The 19728-nt window shown below is 39.3% G+C and overlaps 1 protein-coding gene across 1 annotated transcript in view; it reads left to right on the forward strand.

Annotated features, from left to right (window-relative positions):
* ROBO1 (roundabout guidance receptor 1) overlaps nt 1-14714 on the forward strand; it is a 294373-nt gene extending 279659 nt beyond the window's left edge. Inside the window, exons 26-30 of the mRNA XM_050971165.1 lie at nt 99-508; nt 2216-2368; nt 10643-10951; nt 12189-12391; nt 13012-14714. Of these exons, the coding sequence (XP_050827122.1) occupies nt 99-508; nt 2216-2368; nt 10643-10951; nt 12189-12391; nt 13012-13026 (1090 nt within the window). The 3' untranslated portion in view covers nt 13027-14714. The remainder of the gene's footprint in view (nt 1-98; nt 509-2215; nt 2369-10642; nt 10952-12188; nt 12392-13011) is intronic.
* The last annotated feature ends 5014 nt before the right edge of the window (nt 14715-19728 follow it).

A 19728-nucleotide genomic window follows, 5' to 3' on the forward strand; every position in this document is an offset into this window, starting at 1 on the left:
AGTCCGGCCAAGTTTGCTGGGATTTTTTCAGCAATCTGCTGTTTCCTCTGACTTTGTTACATGATTTCAATTCATGTCACCCTTGTGCTTTTGTGCAGACGTCAGCCTGTGAGTCCTCCACCCCCTCCAAGACCCATCTCCCCACCACACACCTACGGATACATCTCAGGGCCCTTGGTCTCCGACATGGACACCGACGCCCCAGAAGAGGAGGAGGACGAGGCAGATATCGAGGTTGCCAAGATGCAGAACAGGAGGCTCCTCTTGCGTGGGCTGGAGCAGACCCCTGCCTCCAGCGTCGGGGATTTGGAGAGCTCTGTGACAGGCTCCATGATCAATGGCTGGGGCTCAGCCTCTGAAGAAGACAACATCTCCAGCGGGCGCTCCAGCGTCAGCTCCTCCGACGGATCCTTCTTCACCGACGCCGATTTTGCACAGGCGGTCGCGGCAGCCGCCGAGTACGCCGGGCTCAAAGTGGCCAGGAGGCAAATGCACGAGGCAGCAGGAGGTGAGTGCTCCTCTGCTCCATGGGAGAGCCAGAAAAGTGGCCGCTGTGGAATGAGCCTGTCCGCAGGCGCTTTCTGAACTCCTGATCTTCTTGGGGTGTTTGGAAGTCAGGAAGAGGCAGGACAGGGGTTTTGGTGAAACAGTTCAAATAAACCACTGCTCTAAGTAGTTCTTTGGTCTCACTGATCACAGACAAACACCAGGCCTGCTGGTGGATTTGTACTCAGAACTGAATGAGAGAGGGGAAAAAAAAGAATTATAGAAGTCTATCTTTTCCCAGTATAAGACTCCCAGTGTTTTCAGTTACTCTGAAGAGTGTTTCAGTCACAAGATTTACTCCCTCTCTCTTGAAATATCCAAGTAAATAGTAAACCTTTAGATTCGTATTTATTTATTTATTTTCCCTAGATGTGCCTTTCTTTTTTTTTTTTTTTTTGAGGAATTCTGTTCAGGCTTTTACTGTTTTATTATTTGGATGAACTGGCTTTGTGTTGGTTTCATGAACTGCATTTTAAATTATAGATTATCTATATGCAGCAGAGCGTTATGCATATGTTTGCATTTTCACTTTTCCTTTCTCCTGAAACACCCTGAACATATAAAACATGATATTTGAAATATTGCAATTTTTTTTGCAACATACTGGATACTAGTAGCACTGGATATATACAATAACCTTACTAGGCAAAATGGATATTGTTACACTTCATCTAAAAAATAAGAATGCAGCAGGCTGGCATGCAGGTTTCAGGCAGTTCCATGAATGTTTTGACAATCAGTCCTGTTAAACTGCCAGACCTGCAGAAGAGGTACTCTGTTACAACTGTGTCCACCCTGACTCCACAGATTTTCAACCTTCCTCCCACTTCAGATATCCTCTCCCAGTTAACAGTCCTTTGTTTCGTTTCAACACAGCTGTTCATCATGAAGAGTGAGAGGGGAGGTAATTTAGTAATTCTGGATGAAATCCTGACCGATTGAAGTAGGTGGCAAAACTCCCATTCGTACCCATGGGGCCAGGATTTTATCCATTTTGTACAAATAAATTCCCATAAATATGTGCAGAGACTTACATGTTTAGAAAAGGTCTTTTTACATATGTTTGCTATAATATTTTTGCAACAGCAGAGTTCATGTTATGCAATGATTTATATATATTGGTATTATGTGTGCCTGACTGCATGTCCTAAAAACATGACACTCCTTATCTGCAAATAATCTGTGATAAAATGCCAGCCATCCAGCCTCAATGCATTCCTGAAAATTCACTCAAAGTGGCAGAGGGGACTTCTGTACCCAAGACCTGCTGGTCACTTGCTCTGCTTAGGGCAGGGATGACCTCGTGTGGCCCAAGCTAGGGGAGGGGGAACCTGAAAGGGAAACCTTGTTCTCTTCCCAGGAACTGGCTGGGTGGGAATCCTGCTTGTGCTTGCCTGCTGATGGATTTTGTGCTCCTGGGGCAGGAGCTACCAGCTACCAAGCAGCTGGATAATTTCTGTGCAACCAAGCCAGCCTGCCTAATGATAGGATAGCAAATGCTCTGATTTAGTTACAGCTCATTCTAAAACTGGATGAGCTTTACTATTGTTCCAACAGGGTATTTTTAGGTTTTGTACATCTAGAGCATTCTGATGTGAAAAGAAAAAGTATGAAAGGTCTTTATTTTAGGTAAGAAGAATAATTGCTATTGTTCTATAACCATTTGCAGGCCGTAGACATTTTCATGCATCGCACTGTCCCAGACCCACCAGCCCTGTATCTACCGACAGCAACATGAGTGCTGTGGTGATACAGAAGGTCCGACCTGCCAAAAAGCAAAAACACCAGCCAGGACATCTGCGCAGAGAAGTCTACACAGATGGTGAGTCCACTGAAACGGGTGAAAGCCTCAGTGAACCTTTCTAAATGTGCATTCAGTGCGTGCGCGTGAAATTTTTCCGCAGAGATAACGCTGTGTTTCAGAATTCAGTGATTTGTGTTTCCTGTTGCTAAACAAGCTGAACAGTTTAATCATTTTAAATGCCAGAGTTCCTTAATACTGTACATTGATGCTGCCACTCCAGAGCCTTGCACCTGTTTTCTATAGTGTCCTAATCGGCTAATTACCGTCATTAGTTAAGAGCCCAGATAGCTTCAATAGTACAGTCATTGAGAATAATGCTTGGTTAGGATTAAACTCTTCGTTCACATGACTGACTATTAAAACCTTCAGAATGTGTCTTTTCCTGAAAAAAAGCAATTCACCGTTCAAATGGTGGACAGCACAAATTCAGTGAATTGTAATCCTGACCACAGCATTGTTGCAAGCGGTTACTTTGTGAGTGAAAGCAAAATCTAATCATCTTCTCTCGTGCCTTCGCACACAATATCAACTCTTGCTGAAAAGGTAGTGCTGGTATTCTCTTGGGGGTGCAGGATGATAATGCAAACATCGTGATGTTGTCTAGAGAGAGCCTTTAATGAAAATGCCTCAGGTGGTGCAGCTTTTATTAAAGCACTGCCTTCCAGTCGTATGAAACAATCCGTGGGCTTTGTTGGAAATTCATGTAAGATAAATTCCCCAAGACTTAACCCATCTTGTCAAGTTTGCGGAATTTGCTAACAGGAGGGAGATGTGGGGGAAGGGGAGGGGAGGGAAGGGAAAAGGAGAGAAGGGCAGAGCTCCCCACCTCCTGCTTCTCTGCAGCAACAATCTGATTAGGACTTTCATTACCAGCCTGAATTTTTTTCAAAGAGGGGCATCATTTGCCATTATCATATGAAAGGCTAATATTATAGATCCTTATCCAGGGTTACAAGAAGGGAGTTTTGAGCCACTTCTCCCTGTGATTCCTGCCACTTGACGAAAAAATTTAATACAAAGCTCAAAGCACGATGAGCAGAAGTAATTTAGCAATGAGTGGTTGTCCGTGCTATTATCTGTACTTTATTGGGAGTATTTTCTCTCAGTAGCATCTATCTGATATTAGGCTGCGTTAAATGCTGGCATGACACAGTGCACCTGGGCCTCTTGGCTTGTGCCCAGGCCCCTTCTGTCAGCCAAACTGAGCTGTTGGAATATTATCTGATTTCAAGAGGTTATTACAGTGCTTTTGTGCATGTTTGCTTCTGTGAAAGGACAACACAAGGTGTAAATCCCAAAACTGCACCAGAAACGTTACATTTATGAGACTCTTGTAATGGCGTTTCATAGGATTTTTATTGACATTTTATCAGCTTTTATTCTCTTGAAGAGAATGCTCTTAACTGAATAATTGGCAGAGCATCAAGCCTCAATGCAAACACAATAGCTAGGGCATCAGAAATAAATAAATAAAGATGTTTTATGTGGCCATTTCTTTCTAACATGGGGACAAATAAGAGGTGGGCCTGTATTTGATGACAGGTTTTTTCTAAAAGTAGTTTTACAGAGTTAAATCATAGAGCCATTGTCATTAGATATTGCAATATAGATTTGACAATCATGATCAATATTTGTTTTGTGTTATGTAGCACCTGCTTACTTCAGCATATTTTCTAATTAGGTAAGAATTTCCACTAACCCTTTTATAGTGCAATACAGTGTGGTCATTCAGGGAATAGCAAATTATGGCTTTAATTCCTGCAGATCTAATAAAATCCAGTTCAAAGGTTGAAGGACTTGTTTGGTTTTGATTTTTTTTTTAATTATTATTTTTTCCCCTCAGCCTATTTGCATAAGCATTTTTGGAACCTTACTGTAGATTCTAATCATTCACTTTAATAGCCTCATCGAGTGTATTGTGGCCCTTTACAATTAGCTATAAAGTAACATAAAGTAATTGTTTTCCTTAGGTGGAGAAAAGTGGTATGGATGCATGAATGAAATATTTAAACAAAATTGACCTTTCTGAGATATTCTTAGGTTTTTATACTGGCTTGATGACTATTATTTTTATTTTTTTTTATAAAGGAGTGCCTGGTACAGCTTTTTTTCCTCATAATGAGTAAACATATATGTGTTTGTAGTAGTGGGGGAATAAAAGGTAGAAGTATTCAATAAATACTAAAAAGAGAAAAATATTTTCCTTCATTAGTTTCTCAGCCTCTAAAATGGAATTTTAAAGAATTGCATGTAAAGAATTTTCTACTGTTCCCAAACTACCTGAATTAGTACTTGCTAATACTTCTATGAAATATGAGTGTAAGGAAGAATTTAAATGATTAGTTGACATGAAGGATCTATAAATAAATTAAAGATTTTCATGAATAGTTGAAATGTCAGGAGTATTGTCAGCAGCAATATATATAGATCTTTCAAAATTCTCTTTTTTATTTTCATCATACAGACAAATCTGTGAAAGAGGATGGTCTGTCTTTCTGAAGGTGTGTTTGTTAATGTGCAATAAGAGGCCTACTACTACCTGTTATTAAATGAGTGCTCTCTGATCTACTCTGCATAGTCCCAGTAGTAACAATTTTGTATTTTCTGTGAGCACTAGTTCAAGTCAGTTGCCACTTTATGTGGGATGGAATTTCAGCTCACTTGTTCGGCTCCTTGACAGTCATCCAGGCAGTGAAATGTTCTTCATATTTGTTGCTAAAGATCTTTGCACAGTAGGTGGTAAGGATTAAAATGTATGCATTTTTAATTGCTCTTCATCTAGCCTTTTAGGAGAGTTTACTAAGAATGCATTGCAAGAACCAACTAGCAGATGTACCCTCCTTCTCAGCCTTGACTGACCTACTTACATATTTAATTTAGAAAACCAAACTTTAAAAGGATATGTTTGTCTTTTCTAAAAATGTATATGGGAGACTCTCCTCTGAACTGTCTTGAATTGATTTATCAGTTGTTATAAATCCTAGAATTGTAAGCATTTAGATAAAAAGGATAAAAGTACTTCACCATTGTTCTGATTCAGTAGGTCTTTCAGTAGAAATTATGCCTTTCACAGTTCACATGAGATTTTAAATCCTGGTTCTTCTTTAAATCTCTGAGTGAGGAAAAAATACTAAACAGCTGTGCAACTAACTGGCTGAGACTGTAACTGAGTTATTTAGCTGTGTTACCACTGACATGATGTCAGAGTAGCTGAATTTCTCACAAAAGGCAGTTGAACATCTGCCAAATATTCCTTGAATTTTCACTTGGAAATGTTGTGCCTTTATGCGTGCCAACACCATTTGTACTTTTGTGTCCCTCTGCCTGTGCAGTACAAAACAATCTACTCTGTATGAAGCAAATTTTAATAAGGTACAAAATAAGTAGAAGTGAATTTCTCACTCTGCTAAAAATCAGCTTGTTATTGAATTATAATAATCTTCAGATGCTTGTCCTTTCCTTAGTCCTTACTTCTGAGTCCATTATATTTTTTAAATATAGAATTCTTTACTTGAGGGAGGTTTTGTGGAGTGGAAATGGTTTTGATAATCATGCAAATGTACATAAAAGCAAAAAAAAAAAAAAAAGGCAACAGGCCACATCTTTTATACATCACATTGGGCTCTGGTGTATTAATTTCTTCATTCAATTATTGTGTACAGTGTGAGCCATGTTTCTTGAGAGACAAAGCATGAAAACAACTTCACTACATGAATAATAGCTCAGATTTTGATGTGTCTGGAAATCTTAAATGCTGTCTAAGGCTCTTTCAAGTCAGGAACAATCTTGAGTTTTGCCAACCAGCATGAGCATAAAACAGATTAAAAATTCACTTTGTATCATACAGAATGATAGAATGGCCTAGGTTGGAATGAACCTCAAAGGTTATCTGGTTTTAACCTCCTGCCATGGCCGGGGACGCCTTAGACCAGGTTTCTCAGAGCCCCATCCAGCCTTGCCTTGAACACTTCCAGGGGTCTTCTTCAGTATTACATCAAATCTATAACTGCTATTTTCTTCAGGGTATGACTGAAAAAATCTGCAGCTTGATAGAGTTTAAAGAGAGAGTTGCTTAATGAAGCCTAGTTCCCTCATTGGTCACTACTTACAATTCGTCTTGTTGTGCTCATTTGTGCTTTCTCCACTTTAGTGTTAAACTAATTTAGCAGATTATTTTTCCTTAACACTGTTTAGCTTATGCCATGCTTCCTGTGTGTGTTCTCATTTAGAAAATTATCATCTCTCCTTTCAAAAGACACCTGTGGAAAGTTTCTCCTGTAGGCTGAGCTATGAAACGGCATCCATTAATTGTTTGAGTTACATGGGAAGCAGGATAACAGTAATACATAGACATGAATGAAACATGGGAGCACAGCTGACCTTTAACAAATACTTCTGAGTTCTTTCCATTGGTTTGAAGTTGCTTTCTGGTTTATTTTTATTCCTTACAATGGAAGCTTCCATTTTGCTTTTAATAAGAAGTGTGCCGGTTTGTACTCGAGGAGGCAGATTGAATCTGGATTTTCTCTCTGATCTGAGCTGTTAAAATAAATACCACAGGGGTGTAATAGTGTTGACCTCTGAAAGGGAATTTTTTCCTCTCTGTTAAGGATTCTTCTCAGTCAGAAGCACTGTGTTATAATGAAGATTTTTATAGTTTCCCTGCAGGTTGCAAAAATGTTCTTGAAAGCAAATATCACTTTTCTTTAGTTATTACTGTACCTACCATAGAGCTGCTGCCAGTTTATGAAATATTTTATATCAGTGCATCTTCCCTTTTCATAGTCAAGATTCAGCACCACTTTGTTCATTGTCCTGTGTAGCTGTATAGGATTCTTGAACAAAGTAGTTTGTTCCAAGCCGTATTTAACAGGCTGCAGGAATGTTCCTTCCCTTCATATTTGTTCAGCCATGGCACATCTGCTGGACACTGGCTCCAAGGGAGGCTGAAAAGGCTGATGTTGGATATCTACACTCCCTTTACATCAGCAGGTAACAGAGAAGGGCTATTCAGTGCTTTATTGAAGAGAAAGTGAGTGGAGCATGTGACACACAAGACACAGCACTGTCCTGGTTTCAGCTGGGGTTGAGTTAATTTCTTCTCAGCCCTGTTACAGGGCTTTGTTTTGGATCAGAATAAGAATAATGTTGATTTTTTTTTTTTTTTACTAAGGTGTGTTTATCCTAAGTCAAAGGCTTTTTTTTTTTTTTTTCTCTCTTATGCTCTGCCAAGTGGGGAGGTGCACAGAAGAAACTGGGAGGGAGCATAGCTGGGACAGGTGACCCAAACTGACCCAAGGGATGTTCCACACCATGGAACATTGTGTCCAGTATAGAAACTGGGGATTTACCCCGTTTAGGAAGGGTTCAGGAAGGGGTCTGGCATTGATTGGTCAGTGGGGGGTGACCAAATTAGGTGACCAGTGGTTCTGAGCAATTGCATTGTGCATCACTTGTTTTTCCCCTCATTGTTATCATTACCATTACTGTATTATTTTACTTTTCAATTATGAAATTGCTCCTAGCTCAACATACAACTTTTACTTTGATTGTCCTCCCCATTCCACTGGGATGAGAGAAGAGAAGGGGAAAGTTGAATGAGTGGCTGAGAGGAATTTCCTCCTCTCCAGCTGGGCTTAAAACCATGACAGTCCTTATGGTGCCCAACACACACCCCAAAGGGTGGAGATAAGGACAAATCTGACCAAGGTGTGTTAAAAGAAAAGCACTAGTCCAAAATTCTACACTTCTGAGTTTGAGTATCTTCATCCACTTTTGAGTCAGTGTATCCTCTTCTGAGGGAGGACAATACTGTGAAAAGAAAGTTTTCCTCAGGAAGAAAGAGTTGTTGGAATCTCCACAGGCTAATTTGGAGTTTGTCTTATTTTTAATCCAAGTTCTGTAATTGCTGACAGTGTTCTGTGAGGGGTGGGGTCCATCTGCAGCCTTGCTTTGTAAGAATAGTTCTTGTGCTCAATAAGCTTTAGTCTGGATTGACATAGACTTATTCACTGGGCTTTCAAGGAATATATTACACAGAACTGAGGTCTTAGGCAGGCTTGACATGAATTTTCACATGATTGCTGATTTGTAAGAGGTTATATACTTCTTCAGAACAGCACTTTCTGCAGCAGGTATTGATTCCTAAGATCACATGGGTGTGGATCTTTGTGATCCAGAAATTCAAATTTGCATCTACAGAGCTGGGCAGCCCAGTGAAAGTAGTTTTGTTTGCTTTTTGGTGGCAGGACCTCACCTACCACCAAAGAGCAATTTTAGACATTTTTAGAAGAGGTAGTCTAAGTGCTACTCTGATGGTTGGAATTACAGACCTTCACTGCTGAGACTGTGTACTGAATTACCTCTCTAAACCATCTTTAACAGTTACAGATAACAAAGGAATGCAGCATAACTGATTCTGAGCTTTCTTGCCAAGTATGTTGTAAGGTTTGGTGCTGTGACCACTTCCCTGTGAGCCTATTCCAGTGCCCAGCCACTCTCTGGGTGAAGAACCTTTTCCTGATATCGTCTAAACCTCCCCTTCATTTTGATTCAGCCACTTTGTTTATCCAAGCTTTCATTATGCCTTTTTAGGCTTTGAGAATGAGTCCGTTTCCTTAAAAGGTACCTGCAAATAGTGAGTGTTATGTAGACACTCAAAATTAAGTCTCAATAGTCAATTGTTTACTTTAGCTGCTCTCCAAGACTGCTAATACTCAACAAACAATCCTGATAGGATTGTTTGTTTGTTTGTTGTGGGGTTTTTTTCTATCAAGACAGTAGCTATTGCAGGAGGATATTTCCCTGAAGGATGTCCAACCTTATGAACCATACTTTTTGACATCTTTCTTCCTCATCATTCCAGTCCAGCCAATTGCTAAAATTTCCAGTCCTGTTTAAGACAGGTGAAGGGCAATTCCAAGATATGTCACCTGGTGAGTGTGGTGGATGGTTCCCAGTAAGCTTACGCAGAACACTGAATTCTGCATTACTTCCATCTTTCCACAGGGCTGGATCAAGTCATTCATGCTTTGTGTCACTGGAAAACCTCTCAAAAATGTCTGGCATCTGCCATATCTGAACTTTCATGTATATATTAGATATGTAACTTTTTTTTACTCAGGATTACTACCTTTATTTTTGGCCCAATTTAGATAAATTTAAGTTGAAACATTCTATTGAGTAGACTTAGAATTAGCTATATATATAGTGATGGTGTTTGAAAAACACAGCTGCTCCCTAATTTTTGTGGAAGTACAAAGCACACTATTACAAAATGCTGACATTTCAATTTTTAGTAGTGACAGGTTTTTTCCTAGCAATTTCCCTTGAGAATATTAACCTCATCTCACTTTTTTTAACCCGTTGCTCTCTTAAATCTGTGTGAAGTGTGCCTGTAACTTTACTGTGAACTGCTTTTGTATTGCCACTTCCTTGCTTGACTCCTATATTTTTTCTTCACGTTAATATTCCACAGAGCACTGTTGTATCCCGATGAACATTTTACATATTCTAGTTTTATGTCCTAATGCAAGAATAGAAAAATATAGGGAAGTAAATAGTGTGTGTTCTTTATAAATAGTATTTTAAAATGTTCAGAATTTTAGAACCCCTTAAGCTGCGCTGATTTAAAGAGACAAATCCAGAAGTCTTTGTGTCTTTTGTTCTTTTTTTTGGTTTTTTTTCAGAGAGCTTATTACTTCACTGACTGTGCTTTTTTTTTAATATGTCATGACATAACCAGAGACAGCAAGAATGTCTGTGTTATTTTAACCTACTATTTTAAAATAAGAGTGCAATAATGCATATAGTTTATCCTTACATATGTCAGCAAAGCATCTGATACACATTCTTACATCCCAGCTCATTTGCTTTAATGCTCACTGCACTGAAGACCTTGAGCAATTGCAGCACAAGCTGCTGCATTCTTGAATGGACTTAGCAAACAATTACAAATGTCAGGAAGGAGATGTTATTTTCCTTAATTCTTTCTGGTTTCCATAACTGATATCCAAGTGCCTAAAGTTTATTGCAGTTTTTGATAATGATTTTTAAGAAAATATTGTGATTTGAAAAGGCAGGGAGAGGTCATCCTTTGTGTTTTTAAAGCTCAAGCTTTTGGAAAAATCCCCATCAGCAGTTTCAACAGCAACATAATACTTTTTGGGGTGGAGAGTGGAGGGCGGAAAGCAAACAAGAGCATCTGTTTCTTCAGTTCAAAGTCAAATATTATTTCTTAATTTCACTAGTGAGTGGCGTCATCCTAATTACTCTTCTCTTTCAACCCCCCAGATCTGCCCCCTCCTCCTGTGCCCCCTCCGGCCATCAAGTCCCCGACGGCGCAGTCCAAGGCGCAGCTGGAGGTGCGGCCAGTGCTGCTGCCCAAGCTGGCCTCCGTGGACGCCAGGACGGACAGATCGGCGGACAGGAAGGGAGCCAGCTACAAGGGCAGGGATGGGGCGGAGGGCAGGCAGCATCCCGACCTGCGGACGGGCTCGGCGGAGCGCAGGGAGCCCCTGGAGCCGCCAGGCGACGGCAAACCGCGAGCCAGCAAAGCACCCAAACGGGACGGCGCACCAGCAAAAAGTCATCTTCTCCAAGGTCGTTCTGCCTGCCCAGGGAGGGCTGCAGTGCTGGGTGTTGGTCACTGGGAACTCTGCAGGCTGGTGGTGTGCAATCAGAGCTGCTGAGTTGCCACTGTTTATCATAACTGTGTGTTAATATGGAGCACACTGAAGGATCTGGTTAGGGCAAGACAAGCTTACTACAAGCCTACAAAGCATTCTTTTTCTATTTTAATCCCCTTAGACCCATCATCTATTCCCATTTCCAAGCTAATGCTGAGGAAAACGAAAAGAAATATTCCTCAAGAGTTGTAAGGATCAGTATCCCTGCTCCTACCATATACTTGTAGTCTACCTATATTTAATGTATCTAATTACAGTTTGGTTTATTAGGAGACTGAGTGAAGTCAGACAGTAGCTCTGTAAGTCAGAAACTTTACTTTCCAACCAAAGGTTATCCACTTGGCCTATTTTGCGAATTTGTAGAGGAACAAAAGGGCCAGAATGATACCTGGTCCTGTTTCAAGAGTAAGAAAGCCCTAGTAGTTGTGGGTTAATTATAAATACTAACCCACACAGCATTATATGAGCCAGACCTGATCAAAGAAATCTCTTATGTATGAAAAGTGTTAAGTCTACTAATTAATGGAACATGCCAAGAGTTCACCAAGAGCACAGCTTGATACAAATGCCTGGTTCCTTCTACCTACAGGTATTTAGGGACAACATCAGGAGTGTTTGGGTATTAAGCTGGTTAAGTGGGCACGTGCATAAAAGTTTGATTACAGTGGATTGCTGTAGGGAAAAGTTATTAGAATGCTACCACAGGGATGGTGGTGAAATATTAAAGCATGGCCACTGATTGTGTCTCAAATTCAGCCTGAAAAGTGCAGGGTCCAGTATTTACATGGAGTGAGTTCCCTGTATCATACTTGTATTCTCATTTCCTCCTACTCTGTCATATCAAATATTTACTACAAGGGGTGGGGGTTTTTTTCGTTTTCCTGTAGAACATAGACCAGGGATCCTAAATTGAAATGAAATGGACACTAATCATGAATTAGTTTTTCTGTAGTGAACGTTACCATGTGAAGACTATAAATTTCCTTGAGAAAGCTTCTATAATGCTGCTATGGAAGCAGCATATTTCATGTTCTTGTCAGGCATCACTTTAAACCTCCTGAGAATCATAAAGAATAAATCATGCAGAAATTTTAGGTTCACTATGTCTCTGGGCTGGTAAAGATAACAATGTTAAACATTTCATTATACAGAGGACATCCTGCCATATTCTAGACCAACGTTTCCAACATCAAATAATCCTAGAGATCCCAGCTCCTCCAGCTCCATGTCGTCAAGAGGGTCAGGAGGCAGACAGAGGGCAGATCAAGCAAATCTAGCCCGAAGGAATGTTGCAGAAATGCAAGTACTGGGAGCCTATGAACAAGGAGAAGAGGAAGAAGAAGAAGAGATGGAGGTAACTGCATTTGTAATACTGAAGATGACTAAAATAAAGCTGGTTTGGTTTTTTTAGACAGATGCCAGGAAAAAACACTTTGGAACCAGAAATATTTCTGTTCAGGAAAATTAGTGCATTTATCTGTCGATTAATATTATGCCCAGTCCAAGTAAACAAACTAGGAATGCATCAAAACATAGAAAACAAGTCATATATATACAATGTAATTGTCACCACAGTTAAATCTATGGAGCAGGACTTGCAGAAATACACTAGTTTGAAGAGCACTTTACCCAGATTCTTTCAAAACTGAAAATAAAGAACTAGAGCATCTAAGAGCACCATGGCATTGCCTTTCACATCTTTTGACATTTTATCATTCTGTATTTTATTAGATACTAAGATACAAACTTTTTCCTTTTTATGCCTAATGATATTGATTCCATTTAAATACTTATTGTATTTAATTGTGGCCATTAATTATTAATTAATTGTGGCCAACACACAGTTGCACTGCTGTGCATAATTTGAAGTAGTAATTATCACTTAAAGATAGAAATCTCTAAGAAGTATGTATAACAAATTTTAAATGATAAAGGTTAACATGTAGTAATTCATATCCTCTTTTTTTAATACAGGAAACAGAAAGCTGAAGACAACGACATGTACTGTAACAAGCTTTTAAAATCTAATCAGAAAAAAAATAAATCACTTAAGATGCCTCAAGTCTGATGATGTTTGACGCCAGAAATAATGTTCAGTGCAATCAGAGTGTACAATTTTTCCTTTTTCCTCATGCCATCAGAATGCTAGTTTTTATTTTTACTCTTTCTTTGTAAACCCTCCTCACTAGGAACGGCCCTTGCCTATTCCGTAACGCCGAGCGCGTCACCTTCGCTGCCCCAGGAGGCAGGGAAGCTGCTCTACAAGGTGCTTGGGCCAGCTGCTGCTCCAGGATTAGACCAGAAGGGAATTCCAGGGCCTGGGATTCCCAGGTTTCTCCCCAGCGAGGCGGTGCTCAGTGCACTGCCAGTTCTGCAGTGAGCCAGTCGGTGACAGCGCGAGGGACGCGGCAGCGACCAAAGAGCTCCCCAGGGTGAATGTGGTGCACAACATCCTCTGGTTCTCGGGGTTTCTCTCTGGTCTGCAGTCACTGCAAATGCTATCTTGCAGTTTTAACACAGACTGTGTGTCTTGTGGTCTGCCAGTCTCTTGCTAACCTTTTGCAGATGATACAGTTTGACAAATGAAAGTAAAATTAATTTGGGACAAGATGGCTCTTATTGTAAATATGTACTCATTTTAAACCCCTGTGGTACTTTGATTTGTCTTTCCATTTTCATCATTAAATACATTCTTATTAAAAATGTCCTTTGGGATAGGCAGGAGGTAAGCCAATGTGATTGCTATTTGCCTAATCATAGCATGAGCAAGTTTATCTAAAACTTTTTTCCAATTTTCAGCTTCAACACTGCTTATGAAAAAAACCCAATGGACATTTTTAATAACAATTAGGTAATATCATCAACCGCTACTGGCCCAAATCTCAGACCTCTACTTGTGTCAATTCACCTTAAAGAAGAAGTGCCACTTAAAGAAGTTTTGTTTGATCTTGGCAATGATTTTTTTTGTAATGCACTGCTTATCTTTTTTTTTTTTTTTTTGGTTTTAAAAGCACAATCACTAAACTTTGTTTGTAAACCATTGTAACTATTAACCTTTTTTTTTTGTCTTATTGAAAATGTTAAGCATTTGTTTGGGATATTTTTCATCTTTTTGTTAATGCTCTATGTTTGTATTTGGAATATTTGAATGATGACAGATGGTAAAGTAACAAATGTTAATGTGGGCCATAATCAAAACACTTCTCACTTTTCCTGGACTTACAGAAAATTACCAATTTTTCTGTGGCCTCTTTCAACATTGGATTATCATTAAAGCTGAAATAGAGGCATTAGTTGCATTGAATTTGCCAAATGATGTCCTCTGTCTGTAGATTTTCTGATCTTTTTTGTAATTATAAAATTTCTTTGTCATTGGTGCTAATGGAAAAATGTGTGTTTGTTTATTGAAAGCTATCAGGACTAGCCCCAATGGAAAAAAAAGAAAAAAAAAAGTGTTTTGGTGTTTACCGAGGACTGAAATTTTTCATTTAGCTAATTTTTAAAGAAAGGTTCCATAGAAAGGGTGTGCAGTACTAAAGGAAAATCCATGTGATTAATGTTTTCATTATGTTCATGTAAGAAGCCTCATATTTTAGCCATAATTTTGCATACTGAGGATCCAATAATCAGAAAAGTAATTTTTGTCACATTATTTATTAAAAATGTTCTCAAATACATTCTCTTTCCTGCGTAGTTTCTTGTGTTCCCTGAAGCAAAATTTTAGGGGCAACTCTAATCTTATTTCTATTGGCAAGAGCCAGGATCTGCTCCACTGAAATCATACAGCTACAGTAGCATAAGCAAACTGGGAGAGCTGAATGCAGCCTAGGATTTTACATAATTACAGTTGATTGCCTTAAAGATCTGATTTCTGGGCACTTCATGGACTGTGATAATGAAAACTTCTCTCAGCCTGCCAATTTCCAGAGAGAGCTGATGAAGAAAATCTGTACCAACAAAAGCATTCACCTCGGGGGTGAGACATGTTGACTACAAAGGAGGTAAGATCCAAGTAAGTGAAGGGAATGAGTGTTAGGAGTCGATGTTTGTTGGGACATGCACAAATTCAAGTTTCCTTACCTGCCTGTTGTCCTGTGCTGTGACTATTCTGTGGTTGGCTGAGCCCTGCTGTGGGTCATGGTGGAGTAGGTGATGGCCTCTTTTCCACTCTTGTATTTTCATAAGCCTGTATTCATACTGACCATCCTTTCCTTATCCTCTGCCCTTCATCCCAGTTAAAAATCACTGATTTTGGCTGAGACCCTTCTTCACTGTCTTTCCATGGGCCACTTAACAGGCACAAGTCTCAGGTACAGGTTTTTTTCATAACTGCAGCTTTGAAGCAAATATGAAGATTAGGATTAAGTTAAATGTGTAGCCTTTCTATATTGATTTTTTTGGGATGTCTTCAGTCCTCGTACCTCAGGTCAGCGCATGTGTCAGAGCCAGCATTATCCAGGCAGGAGCTCACAGACACCCTGGGATGTGCCACAGGAGATATCCATCTGGCTGCACCTGTCCTTTGGAGGAGGCAGGAGAGGTTTCACAGGCACAGCTGAAAGGCTTTGCTGGCACCAGAAACAGCCTTTTGGTTTGGGGAGAATCCATTCCCCCAGCAGGCTGTGGGGAACAAGCTGGAGCTCAAAGAAGTGTCCCTGAGCGTGTCAGCCCCTTGGCACAAAACCTTAACTCGCTGCCAAAGGTGTTGCCTAGCATCTCAAAACTGGGATCTAGCTGCAGCTGTGGTGTGCAGACCTCTGTAAGGTGTTTCTGCCCAGAAACACTGATGCTGTGTGCTCATAATAACAGGTACTCACTTCACTCTCTGCTGGGACAGTGGCAAACTGGAAATCACGTGCTGGATCCCAGCCATATCCATGTCCATCTCTGTGGCTTCACTGGAAGTCAGGCTCCAGCTGAAGTTCTGACCTCAGCCAACTGTAACTGGGAAAATTTGCCCTATGAGGCTTTTTAAGAAGTTATTATGAACTTGTTGATTGTGTTCCCTAAGAGGTTTTTTGGATTGTTTTGTGGTTGCATTCACTTGTGTCTGGCAGTGTCTTGAGCATGTCACAGAGTTGTCAAGGGTTCTTGCACCCACACTTGGTTCTTGGTGCACTCTGGTCTTACCAAAACCAATCTCACTAAGAGAAAGTATGTAAAAGGTTGATTTTAAAATATGACTGCTGTTAGTCAATGTAGAGACACACCTGCTTTAGTCTTTGCCATTGAGGTACAGTAAAATGAGGTAATTTTCACAAAGCTGCATTTCCTAAAGAATTATGAAGTGATTGGAAAGCCAGTTCAACCAAAGTAGTGTTCAGAGGTTTTGCTTGTGCTGTGTACCTGAAAAATCAAGTACTCTGCTGGAAGATCCATTGCTTTTGTGTGCTGAGTTAACATAGTGGATGTAAACATTTTATTTTTCTCTTGTAGTGTTTCCTGTGAAATCCTGTATGAATTGCTGTTAAATTTGATTTTACTTGAACTAAAGTAATACTTGCTAGTATACTATGAAAGAGGTTTAAAGTAATATTATAAAATTTTATAAAATGTCTTGCATATATTTTAGCCTTTTTTACCCAATGAGTTTATTTTCTAATGAGTAATTATTCTGTTTTGTAAATGACAAAATGCTTTTATTTTAGGGTAATGGAAATATGCCCGACAGATGTATTTGGAAAAATAGTACAGGAGTAGATTAGCTGCACCTGATCATGAAACCTAAGCAATTAGTTTTGCTTCAACTCTTGAAAATATAAAGTATCTACCACCGCATTTCTATTCTAAAACCAGCTATTTGTTAAAATAACCACCTGGTTAATTTATAGCTTTAGTTAGCATGTAAATTTACACAATGTTTTGCTTCTAACATTCTCTACTTTATTTTTCTTTAATCTATTATCTTCCTTCAGTAAACTTAAGGGAGAAAGAGCTTCCATGGGAAAATTGTAGGATCTGCCCAACATAGCATCTGTTGTGCAATATGCTTTTTTGAAAGCTAACATCCCACCTCTGTATTCATAGCTCCTAAAAGATTTTCCGTCAGCAACAGAACCTTCTATTAAAGATTAAAAATGCTGTATCCCCTAAGTGAAGTTTACAAATTAATTAAAGGATCTGCTTGCAGGTGGAGAAAATTATTTTTTACCTTGTTTCTGCTTATGTTACAGATGAAAATTGTTTGCAAACTAAAATCTTACTGCAAACTAAAATATACTTATGTATATTATAATATGTTTAGTGTGTACAAAGGAAGATTCTGGTATTTGAAAATGCAGATTTTCATGTGAATGGAATTTTGTATTTGCTGAGATTAAGGCTGAGAAATGAGAAAGGCAAACTTGTTTATGAGTGTTTTAGGTTTGCCTTGAGGTTGCACATGAGTAACTCCCAGTGTTGCCATGGACATCATCCTCACTGAACATATCCCTCAACAGTGTCATTTGGTATTGGACTGAGTGCAAATTTGAGAATTTAGGCCACACAATGAATCTTTAAAATTGGCAACAACTGTGGATCTCAATGTGAACTGTTTACCCAGATTTTATTTTCTTTGGGTTTTTTTTCCCTTGTCTATGATGATTTTCCTGTTGCCTAGAAATATGTTCTTCATAAAAGCCAATGTTGTTTGTGGCAGTGAAATATCTGAAGATTAGGATTATTATTTTTTAAAGTGCTCCCTTCTTTTTAGCAAGCCACTGAATGTTGGATCACAGAAACATTTTGAGATGACACCATGGAAATGAGGATATTTATACATTTGCTGTCCATATTGTGGGTGCGAAAAAAATTCCATCCTATTCAGAAGAGAAAGAGGAATTGATGAAACTGCAATCCAGTCTCTATGAAAGCTACAAAGCAGGGAGGCAGGCGGGAGAAGATGAATCAAGAGATATAAAGAGAAAAAAAAAATAGAGGCACCAAGGAACCCAAGTCTCATTGACGCTAATGGCAAAAATAGTGTTGAATTAAACTGTTCTGGACATGAATTACCTGCTTATGGAATGGCAGAGAACAACCATCACAGTGCAATGAACACTGGAAGAGTGAAATCCTTGCTGAATTCTTATTTTGTTTGGAGTCCTTGCTAAGTATACACCAAATGGCCTCATTTTAAGCTACTAGAAGAAAAAAATTAGTTTTTAATTCACCATGGTTTTCACCTTGTGGCATGAGATGATGAGGATGGGACCTACTCTGTTCTAGTCTCTGTATCTGCCATTAAGTGGAGCCAATTGCTTTTCAGATTTTTCTCAGAGCATGACAATCAAAGCTATGAGGATAAAAGTGGTGCTTATTGATTTTTTTTTCAAGCCTAAGATATTTTTAGCAAAAGCAGCATCAGGAAATGTAGAATAAAACTACTTAGTATCGACTTCTATTGTGTGGCTTCTCACCAGTTTTAAAGCACTGATGTGGTTCAAAGTCAGCAGCAAGGGATAATAGTAAAGGAACCCTTATGGGCTTTGATCCATGGAAGGACAAAAGCAAAATAAATAAAAAAAGTAAAAGAAAAACCCTCCACCCCTTCTTTCAGCAAATGGTAACTAATCGGATATTTCTGATCTCTAATTTCTGTTTGGATAGCATGAAAATAATGGCCAAGAACCTTCATTTCTGCTATGTTCATTGTCACAGTATCAAAGATTTCATTATATTCCTGATAATGATGTTTGTGCAAGAAATTGTATTCTGCTGAGCTGAGTACAGAGCAATGCAGTTCCTCATACCTAGTAAAGGCCTGAAAAAACTGAAGCTGACCACAATGTAGTCAGCAGCATGCCAAGTCTTTACCCCACTGCTCACTCACCTTACTAATCTGAATTAAAACAGAATAAAATGTTATTTTCCATAGCCCTTGTTAATTTTACTACAAAGGTGGCAGCATTTTATGGCTTAGGCTGCTTAACATTTACAAACCATCATAATCCCAAAGTCTGTATTTCTTGGATACTAATACCTGAAATAGTGTCACAGTTCAAGGTGCCAATGGACTCCAATCTTAGAGGAAACAAAATCCATTTAGGCACATGGAAACAATTTATGAGTGCAAAATGGCCACATATATAGATTTGTCTGTCTGTTCCTGGAGCTAATTGCATTCTTATGTGATTCCTTTAGGAGGGGCACATTCCTAAAGCATGCTTCTGCTACTGTAGTTTGAATTCTTTGGCAGGACTTCCCCCAAGAACCATAGTCAGCTTTATGTGCACAAGGTGTAAAGGAAAAGACTGTACATTTGTTCATCAACTTAAATTTTTCTGCCCTTCCATGCTTGCATTCTGACATTCTTCACTTGCACTTTACCTTTTCTCCTACAAAAGCCAAGTCCCTGGCTGTGACTGTCTGGCTTACTAAAACCCTTTCTGTTTGTTGAGCAGCTCTGTGATATTTTGGTGAGTATTTTGCAAAGGCTTCTCTTCAGGGGATATTTTTAATTTTTCCATTAAAACCCTTCATACTAGTAGGAAACCAAAACCACATCTTCACTGGGAACCTAATACTTGAGAGCTCACTTTGGCTGGCTAAAATGAAGGTGGGCAGTTAATCCAGGACACACACTACAGGCACCCTGTCCTGCCTATGTATCTCTTCTGAGAATTTGCCAAAAGCACAAAGACTAGCAGAGAGCTGATGTTCAGTTTCTGAAGGACTGCAGTGTTTTCCTCTTCTCCACATCAATAAATG

This window comes from Serinus canaria, chromosome 1, assembly GCF_022539315.1.
Source record: "Serinus canaria isolate serCan28SL12 chromosome 1, serCan2020, whole genome shotgun sequence".
NCBI classification, from domain to species: domain Eukaryota; kingdom Metazoa; phylum Chordata; class Aves; order Passeriformes; family Fringillidae; genus Serinus; species Serinus canaria.